The sequence below is a fragment of the Dromiciops gliroides genome, chromosome 4 (assembly GCF_019393635.1).
Source record: "Dromiciops gliroides isolate mDroGli1 chromosome 4, mDroGli1.pri, whole genome shotgun sequence".
Taxonomy (NCBI): Eukaryota; Metazoa; Chordata; class Mammalia; order Microbiotheria; family Microbiotheriidae; genus Dromiciops; species Dromiciops gliroides.
Genome location: NC_057864.1, coordinates 390,861,764 through 390,879,054, shown reverse-complemented (window position 1 = coordinate 390,879,054; position 17,291 = coordinate 390,861,764). Strand labels below are relative to the sequence as shown.

The window sequence follows — 17,291 nt, the reverse complement described above, 5'->3', positions numbered from 1 at the left end:
CCCAACACCCAGACATACCAGTATGTGAGCTTTGTAGGTAAAAGTTTCTTCTCTTTTCTTTGTGATCAGAAGCAGCCTGTCAAAGAGGAACAATGTTCGCTCATTTTTAGCCCGCTGGATGCGGAATGTGCCTTCCAACACCAGCTCCCCATAGCTGGTTAGGTCTGGTCCTTTCCAGTTAGTCAGCAAACTTTGTATCTCCTGGAAGAATGTAGGTATAGGTATAGGTATAGTTGCATGTATTAATGTATGCATGTATACACATATATGTGTATATACATACACATATAAAATAGAAATAGTTTTATATATAAATATATATATTTTATAAACATAATATATTTATATAGAATAAATATATATTTAACATAATATTAAATGGGGAGAAAGTTAAACAATTAATTAAATTAATACTTCAAGTATTGGGTGGCATGATAGGTGAAACTTAATAATATACCTGCCAGTTTAGGGTATCACACAGAGGAGTAGTTTTCACTTAAGGCTTAACAAAAATGAAACACATAGGTAGTTACCTAATTGCTAATTTATAATTGATCATCTCCCCCTAGAAAACCTCACTAGAGCTGATATTTACCTGTTATATTTTTCAAAGGCTACACAAAGAGGCTCATATGTGAACTACCAGTGGAAAAAAATTGCTCTCCTCTCTTCTTGAATTTCTCCCCTTTCCAGAAAAATATCTTACAGCTATTGATTTGAAAAACTTTCACTGAAAATTCAGTTCCTAATATTGTACATTGAACTAAAGATTAGGGGAGGCCAAGAAATAATGTATGGAAATTTTCTTAAACCATCCCCAAGCAAATAATTATGAAGATAAAGGTAAAGCCATCATGTGACTTGTTATCAGTTATTCCTGTGAGGAATGCTAGGAGGGAGGAAGCAAAGTTTAACACTCCTTTAACATTTAGTTAGGAGAATGCATAACCACAAAAACCAATTCACAGGAAGATTCAAGAGATAAGTGGATTTTGTGAACTCACCTGTAGCCTGATGGCATGCTCATGTTTCCTCTTCATGTCATTAATGTGCCAGGCTACTCTCTGCATTGTGTCTATGGCCTCAAGCACCACATCATAGCCATCAGTCTCCTTGTCCAGGTGGTTTTCTATTTCCTAATGAAGTCAACATAGAACCTATGTTATTTGGGGGGGTGTCTCACTTTTTGCATTTGTAGAATAAGGGATTCATAATAAATAATCTCTAACACCTCTTCCAGCTTTAGCCTTCTATAACTTTCTTAGTATTTCATACTATTGCTGTAATTCCAGTGATAAGAAAAAGCCAGGAAATCCAAACAACGAAGGATATTTTCAATGTTTGAATTCCAGGGCTGGAGAGACCTTCCCGGATGAAAAGTGTCTGGGGCATGGTAGTGAAATGGAGCACTTCATTCTCTCCTGCTCTCAAATAGCAAGTTTAGAGTGAGAAAGGGTAATTTTGCTTCATTGTTTTCTTCTTCTTCTTCGATCAAGAAATGATCCATTCTATTTCAGAATAGATAATATATCAAGGGAATTCCTTCTAAGGTGGGTCTTCCCAATGTAGTTCCATTATTTTGCTTAAATCTTATGCCAATACATATGACAAACATAATTTACTTTTAGATTTAGCTATTATTTTAAGATTGCCCCTGCTGCTTCTTTTTCCTCTCCCCTTCTCCAGTTTCCTTTTCACAGGTAGTCAAAATGATTTTTATTATATATTAACTTCAGTAAGATTTAAAAAATATATTCCATCGGAAAATCTGATTTAGATGCTACATTAGTCAGGCAGGTAACACTACTGACTGGAAGGTCATAGAGAGGGAGCTGTTCAATGCTACAGTGCTAGTCTTGGGTGATGGCAGGATGGGCTTATTGGTACAATTTGATATTTTCAAGACTCATTTAGATGATGGAAATAGCAAATAAGCCCATAGTTGCTGATTGCCCTGCAGTGCTATCAATTCTGAAATTAAGAATACTTGACAATGTGTTTTAAAGGACAAAGGAGTCTAAAAAATGAACTTTCATGGCAAGCAAACCTAGCTGATCAATACCAGGTGAACTGTCAGTCCTGTTATATAACTGGCTCTAAACAATAATTTTACAGTTTTAAAACCACAACCTGGCTTGAACCAATATAATATGAACTTAAATAAATCAATCCATTTAGAGACCATAAATCACTTTAAAAGAAAAATTTGTAAATTACAGTTACTTTGTCAATAAAATTAGCTTGGGAGGAAAATTAGCTAAAATTTAAAAAATGTGGATTTTTATGTAGCATAGCTTGACCTGCCTATCAGAAGAACAAAGGAACTACAACATACAACTGAATATTTTATAAAGTACTATTATCCTTTCATATAACACCTTTCCTGTTGCCCCCAACTGCTAGTGCCATCCCTATCTAGACTTTTTCTCTCCTCTCCTTCCTTCCTTTCTGTTCTTTCTCTCCTTCCTCTTTCCCTTTCCCTTTCTCTTTTCTTTTCCCTTTCCCTTCTTATTATCTATGTAGATGTGATGTTCCCCACCTCCTACCCCACAATAGAATGTAAGCTTCTTGAGGACTATTTCAATTTTATTTTTGTATCCCTAGCATTTAGCACAGTGAATGAGTCAGTCAGTCAGAAAGTATAAACTAAGCATGTACTCTCTGCCAAGCATAGTGCTAAGTGCAGGGGATATAAAGAAAGACCAAAAAACAAATCCCATTCTTGAGGTCACAGTGTAATGGGGAGACAACATAAGAACAACTCTATCAAAATCTAGATATATTGTAATAGTATATTATAATAGTATAATCTATTATTAAGAAATATATGACCAATTAGCTCAAATTAAATACATTATCAATATATTACTATATATATGCCTATATATTATATAGAGATATTAGAATGTAGATTTTGATATACATACATACATACATACATTGGGAAAGGGGGAGAGACAGACAAACTGGCAGATACAAACAGAATAAAGTGAGGATAATCTGAGAAGGAAGGAAAAATCATAAGGGAAATTGGGAAAGAAGATAGGACTTCAGCTGAGACAAAGGGAGACAGAAGGTGGAGATGAAAAGGGAGGGAATTTTGGACATGGCTGACAGCCAACTAAAATATCAGCAGTTAGCACATAGTAGGTGCTCAATCAATACTTGCCAATTAAGTTCAAGTCCACTCTGATTAGAACAGTCCTAATTTCCTCATCCATAAAGTGAGGCAGTTAGCTTAAGTGACTCTAAGATGATTCTCTATAATTTGTAGGATATTTCATCCCAGAGACATTTACAATTCATCACAGCCTAGCTCCGTTGTGCCCATTTCAGTTTTATTACACATTACTCCCCTCTCTTTCATGTACTCTACAGTTCAGCCATATTAGCTTTCTGACTTTTCCTATATGTGAAAATGTCATTTCCTGTATCTGTGCTTTTGAACTGGAATGCTCTCTCTCCTACCTACCTTTGCTTCCTGGTTTCTTTCAAGACTCAACCCAAGTGCGATGTCCTGTATGAGTTCTTTCCTATTTCCCCTAGCTACTGGTGCATTCTCTTTTCCCCTCTAAGTTTAGCATGTATCAACTTTATATGTGTTGTGTATGTGTGTATACACACACATACACACATTCTATTTCCCCTACACATTCTTTGAGGGCAAGGAACTCTGTTTTCAATTCTATCTCTGTATCCGCCAGTGGCAGAGTTTGTGGCAAACATGCTTATTGATTAATCGATTTTTCCATCTCCAAAAACATTGCACAAAAAAACCTACCTTGCCTTAGGCCTGATTGCTTTGAAAATACTGAGAGAAAGGATTATAAAAAGGTATCTCAAATTAAGTTGTCTTGTATCTGTAAAGCTATCTAAAATAGCATAAAAGTGGGGCAGCTAGGTGGCGCAGTGGATAGAGCACCGGCCCTGGAGTCAGGAGTACCTGAGTTCAAATCCGGCCTCAGACACTTAACACTTACTAGCTGTGTGACCCTGGGCAAGTCACTTAACCCCAATTGCCTCACTCAAAAAAAAAAAAAAAAACAAAAAAAAAATAAAATAGCATAAAAGTATTAAGAAATAAAACAGGGAAATCTATTTAAGTTTTATTGAGAACAAAACTTAATGAGTTGTTCCCTACTCATCCTGTTCTCATTTTCCTCCTTGTCTATTGCTGCCATGCCAAATAAAACCCAGGACAAATAAATAGTTCTGCTTCCCAAACTACCCACTAAATGTGGCACGTGGGAAAACAACTGCTTTCTTTTAGATTACAACTTCCTATATGATGTAGAAACCACACAGCAAGATCATGCCCCAGGACGCGCCTGGTGGCCAATGACATTTTTAAAAATGTCAAGGATCCCAGAGAGGCATTGGTAGTCTGCCAGGTGATTCTCCCAAGCAAGAGATGAATTACAGAGCTGAAAAACCATCTCATTACTTGGACATTTTCAACAACACTGCAGGCTCAGTATCGGTACTTCTAACACTTCTTAATTAAAATGTATTAATCAACTGTAAAGTACAGACAAGGAAAACATTTCCATATGTTCTCAGCCTTTTTGTAATTTTTATTATCACCTCAACATACAAAACTCCCCCCACCACTTAAACTCCACCCTTGCATATTAAAATTCACTCAAGTACATTAGGCACAAAGGACTGTACATTTTGAAGATGCGTACATGTAAAAGCAGATGATACTTGAGGATCCGCTGAACAGGCTTCAAAAGGTATGATCCTAAAGGCAGGGAGTGATGGAGAGTTTCTTGACGTTCTCTGAAGAACTTGGCTACCATTTTGTTCCGCATGCATTCTGTTAGCACAGCTACTGATCTGCAAATAAAATCCATGATGAAGAGTGCAGACTCGTCAATAACTGAGTTACTTATTAAATCATTTAAGCATGTCTGATATGAAGAAGATGATCATTTATGAAGCTGTGATGGGGCATTCTATGTCATTGTACCTATATTTAAAAGAACAGCCAAACTAATTGATCAGCTATTCAGATGATGAGATCAGCTAAAATATGTGGCATCTCACAAATTAGGGAAGACAGGAATCACACGCTTTGGTACAACAAAAGGAAATACTGTCATCAATGTAAAACTATGCAGTTAGGTAGGAGCAGAAGGGGCTTGTTCCTATATTTCTATGTGTTGTAGCATTGATCTTAAATGCCTTTTTTTTTGCAAGGCAATTGGGGTTAAGTGACTTGCCCAGGGTCACACAGCTAGTAAGTGTCAAGTGTCTGAGGCCAGATTTGAACTCAGGTCCTCCTGAATCCAGGACTGGTGCTTTATCCACTGTGCCAACTAGCTGCCCCAATGCTTTTTTCAAAGTTCTGTCAAATTATTTTCATTACTATCTTCAACAATTTTTTTTTTGGCGGGGCAATAAGGGTTAAGTGACTTGCCCAGGGTCACACAGCTAGTAAGTGTCAAGTATCTGAGGCCAGATTTGAACTCAGGTCCTCCTGAATCCAGGGCCGGTGCTCTATCCACTGAGCCACCTAGCTGCCCCCCTACCCTCAACATCTTCGTCAATACTCACTTGCCCTTACTGACTGGTTATTCTTTCTTTACATACCTTTCAGCACTTATCTACTATATGTACGATGTTCATTTGTATTTCTTGTTATACTGCTCTGGGGAGTTATTCACTTGTTCATGGAATCATCAATTTAGAGCTGGAAATGACCTTAGAAGTCATAGCACTTAAGCTCCTCATCTGTAAAACAGAGGAGTTAAACTAGATGACCTCTTAGGTCCCTTCTAGCTCTCAATCTATGATACTATGAGAGAAGATGCTCCTTGTAGGTGTCAGTGCCCATTCTATTTCCTTTGTATTCTTTTCATCCTTTAGATAAGTGCTCTTCACATAATAGGTTCTACCATGCTAACTTTCTTTCCAACCTTAAAGCGTTAGGCATGTAACAAAAGAAAGTCTTTGTGGGCAGAAAAATATCTAGACATATCTATTTTATTTTTAAAAAGAAAATTTTCATTTTTAATAAATTCACTTAAAATACAACTATATCACAGATAATTACTATATTTTAAGGAATAGCAGCAGTTATAAATTATAACACGAAATCAAATACAGGTACATCTTGCTTTAAAAAAAACCCCAAGAAAAAGACCACCCCAAATAGCCAAATCCACTGACTCCAACCTTCACTATCTTGTCTGAGGGATGCAGTTGCAGAAGCAGATATTGGAACCAAACTTAGGGGGAGAGTTGAGAGCCCAAAGGCTCTTTTCTAACAAGGTGCCCTCCAAACATGTGTAGTGATCCTATGAGATTCTTTTATAGAAGAAACCATAGAGATAAATTTGTTTAGTGATGCTCTGGTTATCATTACCAAGAGAGACATAAAATAAGCAGGAATATGTTTGCCAAAGGTGTTCATCACAGTCCTGGAGGATGGCCTGTGGGGTGTTCTACTTGAAAAGAAATTCCTTTGGTCCTCTAGATGCTTCTATTGATGGATGCCCTTCTACAGATTTAATCCTCAGAATACTACCAAGCCTCTTCAATGGGATCCATTACAGCCTATGGTGGAAGCAACATCTTGTCCCATGCACATTTAATTTAGCCTTTCCTTAAAGTATTGAAAATATCCTTGAGATTTATTTTGATCAGGGCCCTGAAGACTAAGGCTGTCGACATTGCTAGCTAGCCACATGAGTTAGTTTCAGGGAGTTTCAGGTCTGCTCTGATGCTTCACTGATGGACCATAAAGGCCAATTCAGAGTCAGGGGAGCTTCACTCAGCTGAATCAACTCAGGGCATCCTCAATGCATATCCTTGTCAAATATATCCTTATCTCCCTATGGCTAAGTAAATCTCCTTTTGTTAGCTAATGAATGAACCCTGAATATGTAATTCCCCACCTCCCTAAATGGAAGACAAACTATCAGAGGACTAGGCCTGAATCAGGCCTAGTCTAAGGACACCATGCAAAAAAAAGATTGGGGGAGTGGCTAGGTGGCGCAGTGGATAAAGCACCGGCCCTGGATTCAGGAGCACCTGAGTTCAAATCCGGCTTCAGACACTTGACACTTACTAGCTGTGTGACCCTGGGCAAGTCACTTAACCCCCATTGCCCGGCAAAAAAAAAAAAAAAAAAAGATTGGGCCTAAGAGTTTGTACAGGAAAAACCAAGTAGATGAAGAATGCCTATTGCCCAGGCTCAGAATTAGTTGAGTGGGCAGTCCACCAGTTAGTCCATAAGCACAGTCATACTGGACAATCACTGAAAATGGACAATAAGTTAGGCCCAAGACCAAATAGGAGAGGACAAGAGGACTATATTGCTTTGGGGAAATTGTGCAAAGCTTTCTATAATATCAAGCTTCTCTCTCTTTCTCTCTCTCTCTCTCTCTCTCTCTCTCTCTCTCTCTCTCTCACACCCCAATATTACTACATTGCTAAAAGACACTGAAATGTCAGAAAAATGGCTGCCTTTGGAGTTAGGAACAACTACGTTCAAGTCTTGCTTAACACATACTGGTTGTGTGGCTATGAGTAAGCTATTTAACCTTTCACTGTCAAAACAATTATACAAGACTAAAAGTTACAAAGGTATTATTGATCTATATTGGTGAAAGAAATTTGTATGCCAGGAATTCCCCACACTTAAGAAATCACAGTCACACACATATTCTTCTCATTCAAATCAATACATTCTTGCAGTAACACAACACCGCTGCAAGTCATAGCATATCATGTCTTCCAAATAATCTATATTCCATGTTACACAAAGGGAGATGGAGAAATGCATAATGGGCATAAACACGATGCCATGTATTACTAATGTCAAGAAGAGACATGCAAGAAGAGGTATAAAAGATATCAAGGAAATGTGAGATCAAAAAAGGAAAAAGGTCATATAGTGAAAGGAAGAGACAAAAAGGAATAGACTGAATTCTACCATGGAAAAGAATCTGAATGAAAGCCTATTAAGTAGATTAATTCATCATATTAATTTATTATTTAATTAATTAGGTTAAGTAGAATCTTCACAGATGAATGGTGGGAAGATCTGGTCAAAAATTACACCAAGTCTTGCAGTAGTTGCAAAATGCACCACTTGAGGGCATACTCTGCTTTTAAAATATACTCTGAAAAGGAGTTCTCAGCATCCCCAGCTTTCTTCAAAGCTCAGGTCAGATGCTATCTCCCCTTAGTGCTCACTCTCTCCTGTTCAAATTATCATCTATATATTTATCTATTTACAACATATATACTTGAATAGAATGTAAACTCTTTGAGGCCAGGGCCTGGTTTTGTTTGTTTGTTTGTTTTGTCTATGAAATCATAGTTCCACGAATAAAGTAGTTGCTTAATAACTGGTTATTAGTTATATTACCTTCATGGATTTTGATAACAGATCCATCAAATCCTTAGACTTTAGAAAAATGTATAGTAGAGCAATTACTTAAACAAATTTTCAAGAATTTTAAAGCAAGACACAAATCAATTTGGGTTCATATAATATTATCGTTCCATAAGATTCTGCTATTTTTAAGACTGATTTAGAAAGTATAAGTAATTGATGCTGAAGGATAATTTACAGATTTAATTTTTGGGAAATGTCAGCTTTTAAAAATAGTATCAGTCGATTAATAGATGATTTTTCATGCATTTGTAACCTGTTTCCCCTTTTGAATTTTTACCCATTTTTAAAGCCCATATCAAAAGCCAGGAAGTCTTTTTTCCCTCAGGTAGAGAGGACAAATCTTATTTATAAATATGTTTTTTCCTTGCATCTCAGATACCTACCTTGGATAATTTGTGCAATACTGTGTATAAATATGAAAATCTTCACTCTGCAAGAGAAAAAAATGTTGACTTAAGTAAACAAATACTAAAGTAATTAATAAATACAAAGGATACATTTCAGGATTTATTGATCATCTATCTATCCATCCATCCATCCATCCATCCATCCATCCATCCATCCATCCATCCATCCATCCATCCATCCATCTATCTATCTATCATCTATCACTTAAAATTTCAATGGGAAGGTAGGAGGAACAATGGATACAGTGTCCACTGGGTCTGGAGTCAGGAAGACCTGAGTTAAAAAAAATCTGGTCTCAGACACTATGTGACCGTGGGGAAGTCACTTCACCTTGTTTGTCTTAGTTTCCTCATCTGTAAAATGAGCTGGAGAAGGAAATGCTAAAGTACTCCAATATCTTTGCCAAGAAAATGCCAAATGGGTTCATGAAGTGTCAGACATGACTAAAACAACTGAACAAAACCAACAAATTATTTCAAGAAAAAAAGCCTCTCTTATTCATTCCCTTCAATTAGTTAGCTTAAATGATGACAACTTTTTTTCAATAATGCTCCTAGTTTACCAATGTCTTTTCTTGACAATTCTTTAAACAGTCCAACCTGATTCAGTCCTAAACACTGATGCTGTAGGGAAAAAAAGAATAAAAGGCAAAGTAGGGGCCCTGAACTTATAAGGGATGGATAAAGTTTCTCCTTTTAATAGAAAACACCATGATAGAACAGAGCTTGACTACCCAGTGGATTAAGTTAGGAAAACAAATTTAAATGGAATTCCCAAAAGAAAAAGAATCACAATTTCTGTGCTCTCTACAACTGATCATTTTGGACTATGCAAGGCTCTTTCACTTTCTGACCTTCCTGTTTCGTCATTCCATTTTGTACATAAAACACAATTTAAATAATGGGTTCCTTAAGTTCAGGGGCTGTTTGCCTTTCTTTGTACTCCCAGCATGTAGCAGAGCAGCTAGCACATTAATGCTTAATAAATACTTACAGACTGACCGAATGCTCAGAATCAATTTTATACCTGGGATGAACTATTCCATGTCACTCTTTAGAGCTACCTTTTAATATTTTTATATTTCAAAGAAGCCTTTTTCTGTCCAAATCAATTTCTAATTGATTTATCATAGCTATGTCATTTTCCAAAAAGGGTTCCTCAAATACACTTCACTCCCATATAAGCCTCTGGTTTAGCATTAGTTAACTTAATCTTGCGCACTTGGAATAATTTTGCTGTTGACAACACTTTCCATGGATGTTTACAGGTGCTCAAAAACCATTCAGATAAAGAGTTTTGAGTTACAACTTATTATTGAACATTCGTGGAAGAAAAATTACAGGCCTGAAATGTACATCCAACTTAGAATTGTGATCAACTTTAATTTGCTTAATTTTCGTAAAATCATTAATAACAGTATTCAGCTTCCTGAAGTCAAGACTGCAATGAGGTGGATGAAGATTATATAAGTGATACAGTTTATAATCTATAATTATAAATGACACATAAACTATAAACACGTACACAGGGGAACTGGCATCAGAGCGGGAAGGGACCTCAGAAGTCACTGAGTTCAACCCCTTCATTTTACAAATGAAACTGAGGCATTTAGCAGTTAAATGACTTTCCCACGTCTAATAGATATTTATAGTAGGATTCAAACTCAGTTCTTGACTTGAAGTTCAGCACCCTATCCACTATGCCACCTAGCTATAAATACCCATACAAATACAATAATAGTGTTATGTCATTCAGTCATTTCAGTTGTGCCCAGCTCTTCATGACCCCACTTTGGGGATTTTCTTGGCAAAGATACAGGAGTGGCTTGCCATTTCCTTCTCCAGCTCATTTTACAGATAAGGAAACTGAGGCAAGCAGGATTAAGTGATTTGCCTAGGGTCACACTGCTAGCAAGTGTCTGAGGCTGAATTTGAACTCAGCTCTTCTGGTTCCAGGCCAGGTACTCTATTCACTGTGCCACCTAGTAGTGGCAGATTTACATGAATCAAAACTATTTAAATTCAGACTTTAAATCATACTTTAACAAAATCTGATACAGCAAAGCTCATTTATAAATGCAATAAATTATGTTATTATTAAACTTTTCAACAGAGTTAATTTAAGCTCAGAAGTATATAGTTCATTTACAAAAAAACTTTATGCCTAATTTTTCAGAAACATATCCAAAAAAGTATCCCATAATAAGTTAAGCAAGAATGAACTTTTCCTTTATAATTTTCTAATTGACTTAAACTATAAAGACCCTTGAGAGATTTAACACATTGATATTTTGGAGGGCAAGTTTTTAATATTGGGGGGCAGGATATGTGCTAGGGACAGATGGGAGAGTATGATGTCATGTGAAGTGGAAGATGCCTTCTTGCAAACAATGAGATAACTAGGTTCTTCAGTAAACAATTCCATTTCCATCACTAGTCAACAATTTCACCGTAGCAACTTTCTTCTCCTTTTTCAAGGAAGAGGTAAGGAACAATTTTATTATTCTTAGGTAGAAAAAGTTTCATTACTCTTAAAGGTCCCTATTCTACTCCTCAAATAAAAAGGGTGAAAAAGAGATCCCTGTGTAGGCATCAGTGATTCACGGGAAAGTAGAAACCTGCTTCACATCTTTCATTAATGGCCTGCTTAATTTAAAGTAATCTTCTATGCCTCCCCCTGGTTAAACAGCTGGTTTGGCTTTAGAAAACCTAACAGCTTCTAAATTTCAGGGTGCTGAGTGAAAAGTGCTCCATGCCAGAGCCAAACTCCCTCAGCGCCTTCCTTACATGTAAATGTGCGGAGTGCTTAAGTAAGCCTTCTAATTAAAGCTGGCAACATCACAATGAAGAAGGAGGCTTGGGAAATGCCAATGGGGTATATAAACAAACTTTTATGTGAATAATTAAGCCAGGGTAAGCCTACGTTCCCACCCCTTTAATCATTGCCCCTGATTATAGTTACCATTAAAAGCTAAATGTTTCCGAACTCTTCTGTTTAGCTGATGGTCTGTAGCTCCTTGAACATATACCTTCTTTGACAGAGAAGCGCATGTCTTTCGACCTGTTTCTGTCCTCTTTTTTATGCCCTTACCATTCAGTATTTTATAATGACTAATTATGATGCAGGTAAATTGTGAAAATAATAATGAATATATGCTGTAGTTATCTTTTGCTTTACACCTAGCGCAACAATCACTTAAAAAAACTGTAATAAAATACAGGGTGTTATGTTTAGATTAAAAACCATTCTCACATTTTATAGTCCTTGGGTAGTGGCTATGGAGAAGGCTTCCCCACTTAAATAGGATTACATTTAGACTATTTGTATGACACTGGCCAATTTGAGAAGAATCAGGGTTAGATGCTATGATTATTATTTGACTTGAGGCTATAAATAAAATGCCATTCTTTTGTAGGGGTCAAAGCTACTCTTATTGGCCTTTGCTAAAGACCTATTTGAAGCCACAATTGTGTAAAACACATGGTATCCTAATTTTTTTCAAAGGTCAACTCAAAGACTTAACAGTGCGATAATTCATTATTTGAAGTCTACATAAATTACAGGAAATAAGGGAAATGCTATTTTCTTTATCTGCCCCGCAAACTCTTCTGGATTCAGGAACATCAACTATACTCTCATTTTCTCCAGATTTAAGAAAGACCTTCTTGGTCATTTCAATGCCATGCAATTCCCCACTCCCACGCTACTTTCCAGCCACCACATAAATGTTCTCTAGTGCCCTTTTATGTGTCATCTCCTGACATCAGACTGTAAGCTCCTGGAGGGCAGGAACTGTTTTGTTTTATTGATTAGTATGCCAAGTCCTTAGCACAGTGCCTGGCACATAATATATAATTTGTTTTTTTTAAATTTATTTTTGTTTTTTGTTTTTGTTTGTTTTGTGGGGCAATGAGAGTTAAGTCACTTGCCCAGGGTTACACAATTAGTGTCAAGTGTCTGAGGCCAGATTTGAACTCAGGTCATCCTGAATCCAGGGCTGTTGCTTTATCCACTGTGCCACCTAGCTGCCCTGCACATAATATATAATTAATAAATGTTTGCTCTATCTGTTTATCATCTTTAGCTCCATGGATCCTTTATACATGAAGATGTTAATTTTTTTCTATCTTATGATTTTTCACATATGCCTCTTCTGATTAACTGTTGAAACATAGTCCTATATTCTAACATCCCTCTATTCTCACCTCTCCCTTATTCCCCAATGGCTTACTGTCTCTTCATAAAGTAAAATGAGCAATCTGTCCCACTTATAAAACTACATCTAAAATAATAAGAATTTTTTTCTCTGTCATTGATCTTTTTTCCTTGTAGAAAAATGCAATCAAAAAATTTAGCAATTAAGAAATGGACTGTTCTTTTAAAATGTAAAACAAAAGCAATTACATTATTGCTGGTCACCACTGGCACAAAATACCAGATCATTCTTACCTTAGATACAAAACATTCTGCTATGGCCACAGGATCATTTTCGCAGTTTTCCAAATCTTGCAGAAGTCCACTAACAACAATAACAACAACAAAAACACAAGCAGGTAAAAGAAAGTTAATTTTCCATCTTTCATAACAAAGGATATTTTATCCAGCTATATACAAGGAAGCTCATGGTGCTAGGTATTACAGTGGATTGAGTGCTGAACCTAGAGTGAGGCAGACCTAATTAAAAATTCAGACTCCAACACGCTGACACTAGTCATGTGATTCTGGGGCAAGTCACTTAACCTCTGTCTATTTCAGTTTCCTAATCTATAAAACTTGGAAAGTAATAATGTCTACTTTCCGAGGTTGTTGTGAAGATAAAATGAAATAATATTTTAGTTGATCTATAAACCATAAGCATGTATGTAAAAATGCTATTATTATCTTTATAAGTTATAATATTATAATCAACTTTTTTTTTTTACAAACTACAATAGCTGACTTAAATACCATAACAAAAATAAGTATGGGGGCGGCTAGGTGGTGCAGTGGATAGAGCACCGGCCCTGGAGTCAGGAGTACCTGAGTTCAAATCCGGCCTCAGACACTTAACACTTACTAGCTGTGTGACCCTGGACAAGTCACTTAACCCCAATTGCCTCACTAAAAAAAAAAAGTATGAACTCAAAATCACAAAGGGCAGGTAATGGCAGTTTTTCTCACTCTATCACTCAGCAAACCATTATTCTGACCAATTTTCATGAAGCATACTCTATAAAAGGAAATGATTCTTTCTTATCCAGTGTGACAAAAAAACGTTATTTGTCTTAAAATCAGAAGATATGAGGTCAAATTGTGTTTTCTATGTTCTTCTTTTCTGACTCCATCTAGTTCCACATCAACAACTGTCTTTTGGATATCCTGGATATCTTAGAGGCATCTCAAACTCCATCTCACAGCTCATGCCTTTTTATGGGCTATCCTTATACCCAGAATGCCCTCCTTCCTTGCCTCTGTCTCCTGCCTTCTCAGATAAAATCTTATCTTCTGCAAGAGGCCTTTCCCAATCCTCCTTCCCTTTTGGTGCCATCGCTCAGAAATTACCTCTCATTTACCCTGTACATAGTTGCTTACATGGTGTTTCTCACATTAAAATATGTGATCTTTGAGGGGAGGGACCATGTTTTTTGCCTTTTTTTGTATCTGCAGCATTAGCATAGGACCTGGCACTTAGTAAACAATAAATGCTTGTTGGTTTGTGGACTGACTTATTATCTTCTGCTGCCCCTTCATTCTCCCTTCTTGTGAACTTTCCTATCACTATCAAGGGTACCAAGATACTTCCAGGCACCCAGGCATACAACCTCATGGTCATCTCCAACTCCTCACTCACCTTCACCCCATTTGTCCAATCTATTGCCAAAACTTGTCATATCTAATTTCAAAACATTCTCCTCTCCTCTAACATATTCCCCACTCTAATACAGGCCTTCATTACTTCTTCTTTTTTAAAAATGAAATGAAATGAAATTATTATTATTATTTTGCTGAGTAATAAGGGTTAAGTGACTTGCCCAGGGTCACACAGCTAGTGTCAAGTATCTGAGGCTAGATTTGAACTCAGGTCCTCCTGAATCCAGGGCCAGTACTTTATCCACTGCGCCACCCAGCTGTCCCCTATGTATGTGAATTTGTTTTTTTTTGCAACGCAATGAGGATCAAGTGACTTGCCCAGGGTCATACAACTAGTAAGCCTCATTACTTCTTACCTGGATTATTATTTTGGGGGGGGGTTGCGGGGCAATGGGGGTTAAGTGACTTGCCCAGGGTCACACAGCTAGTAAGTGTCAAGTGTCTGAGGCCAGATTTGAACTCAGGTCCTCCTGAATCCAGGGCCAGCACTTTAACCACTGCTCTACCTAGTTACCCCCCTAAAAAAGGTTTTTTTAATAATCCGGGTTAAAAAAAAACCTTTTTAGTGGGTAGCTAGGTGGAGCAGTAGATTAAGCACCGGTCCTGGATTCAGGAGGACCTGAGTTCAAATCTGACCTCAGACACTTGACACTTATTAGCTGTGTGACCCTGAAGTCACTTAATCCCCATTGCCCCACAAAAAAACCAAAAACAAAAAAAACAAAAAAAACCCAACCCTTTCTAATTACTCTCCCTGTCTCAAGTCTCTTCCATCCTTCCATCAGCTTCCAAACTGATTTTCCTTATGGTCATGACACCTTCAGTAAACTCTAGTGTCTCTTTATTAGCTTGAGTAAATATAAGATCCTCTGTTTGGCATTTAAGACTTTTTACAACCTCTGCTCTTATTCCTATCTCTCCAGTCATCTTTTTTCATTGTTTAGAATTTTATTTTTCAAATTACATGTAAAAGCAAATTTTGACATCAATTTTTTAAAACTTTGTGTTCTCTTTCTGCCTCCCTTCCCACCCCCACCCCAAGAACTTAAGCAATTCAATGTAAGTTATACATGAGTAGTTATGGAAAAGATACCTACATTAGCTAGGTTGTAAGAGAAAACAGATAAAAACAAGACTTCAGATTAAGGAGTTGTTAAAAAATGTGTTTCAGTCTGTTTTCAGATACTATCAGTTCTTTCTCTGTAGGTGTACTGCAATTTTCACAAGTCCTTCAGTTATATTGGATGATTGCCTTGCTGAAAATAACCACTTGCTTCCCAGCAGACCATCTTACAATACTGCTGTTATTTTGTATATATTACATTTCTCTCTGCCTCAGTTCATGTGGGTCTTTCCAAGTTTTTCTGATAGCAACCTGTTCATCATAACTTTTATATAGTACCTTAAACTTGATAAAGAATTTTCTTCACAATAGCCCAGCAGAGTAGGTACCATACATTTTGCCACTGTAGTCAATCATCATAACTATTTCCCTCCATCCTATTCCCTTCCAATGATATTTACTCTATTTTCTGTCATATTTTCCCCTATTCCTCCTCAAAAGTGCAGTCATCTTTATAGTTTACAAACTCTACCATCCACCTATCCTACTTGCTATTACACAAAGGAAACTTCATCTCTAGACTCCTTGTCCTTGCATTGGTCACCTCCCTGCCTGGAACCCTCTCTCCCTCTTCCCCACAGACTCCTTGTTTCCCTAACTTCTGTCAAGATTCAGGTCAAATTCCACTTTCTACAAGAGGCTTTTCCAGGTCATCCTCTTCCTTCTTCCCCCATACCTTCCCTCTGGGAATACTTTCCACTTACTCTGTATGTATCTTATATGTACAGAAGTTATTTACCAGTTGCCATCTCCATTAGAATTTGAGCTCTTGAAGGGAAGGGAGAATATTTTTACCTTTATATTCTCAATGCATAAGCCAGCGCCTACCATGTTAATTTGGTTAAATTGGTTTAAAATAATACCTGCTAAGAAACTATAGCTTGAAGATGATATTAACGATGAGAACAAAAGCCAATGAGAAAATGGCAGAGAGGAGACTTCTACGACAAGTTAGTTATCAGCCATATAATTAGGTAAAAATGCTGATGATCTCATTATAACTGATGAGAAATAAACCCTCTACCCCCGAATTGGAAATTATCAAGATTATCTGAAATATGAATTTAAATCCACTATCATTAGCAATGAGTTTCATTCCAGGCATATACTGGACCTTAAGATATTAACTAATGCTAGTATGAAGCTATTGTAGTTAACAAGACATTCAGAAAATAAGTTTTTGTTGCCAAAAATGCTAAGTCATGTTACCGTGGGCAAGTCATTTAACTTCTCTGATTCTCAATTTCCTCAACCTTTATAAAACTAGGAGATTAGACTACAAGACCTCTAAGGTGCTCCTTAGATATGTGACTTGTAAAAACTCCCATATCTACATGCTTAAATTTGGAAATGGCATTTTCTAGTAGGTGAAAAAAGCTTCCAAATTAAAAGCTTTAATAGGTTTTGAGTCCATTTACTAAAAATGAAAAAATGCAACATCTTCCATTTAATTTGCTCGAACAAATAAACTGACATAAGGGAAGATGGAAATGTACTAGC

The 17,291-nt window shown here is 36.8% G+C and overlaps 1 protein-coding gene across 2 annotated transcripts in view; it reads right to left on the bottom strand.

Moving 5' to 3' along the window:
- PLEKHG1 (pleckstrin homology and RhoGEF domain containing G1) overlaps positions 1-17,291 on the bottom strand; it is a 287,649-nt gene that overhangs the window by 36,112 nt on the left and 234,246 nt on the right. For both annotated transcript variants that reach the window (XM_044003412.1, XM_044003411.1), the window contains 5 exons: positions 13,268-13,337; positions 8,794-8,840; positions 4,689-4,839; positions 1,005-1,136; positions 19-201 (listed from right to left, as the gene is read on the bottom strand). In XM_044003412.1, the coding sequence (XP_043859347.1) occupies positions 19-201; positions 1,005-1,136; positions 4,689-4,839; positions 8,794-8,840; positions 13,268-13,337 (583 nt within the window). The remainder of the gene's footprint in view (positions 1-18; positions 202-1,004; positions 1,137-4,688; positions 4,840-8,793; positions 8,841-13,267; positions 13,338-17,291) is intronic.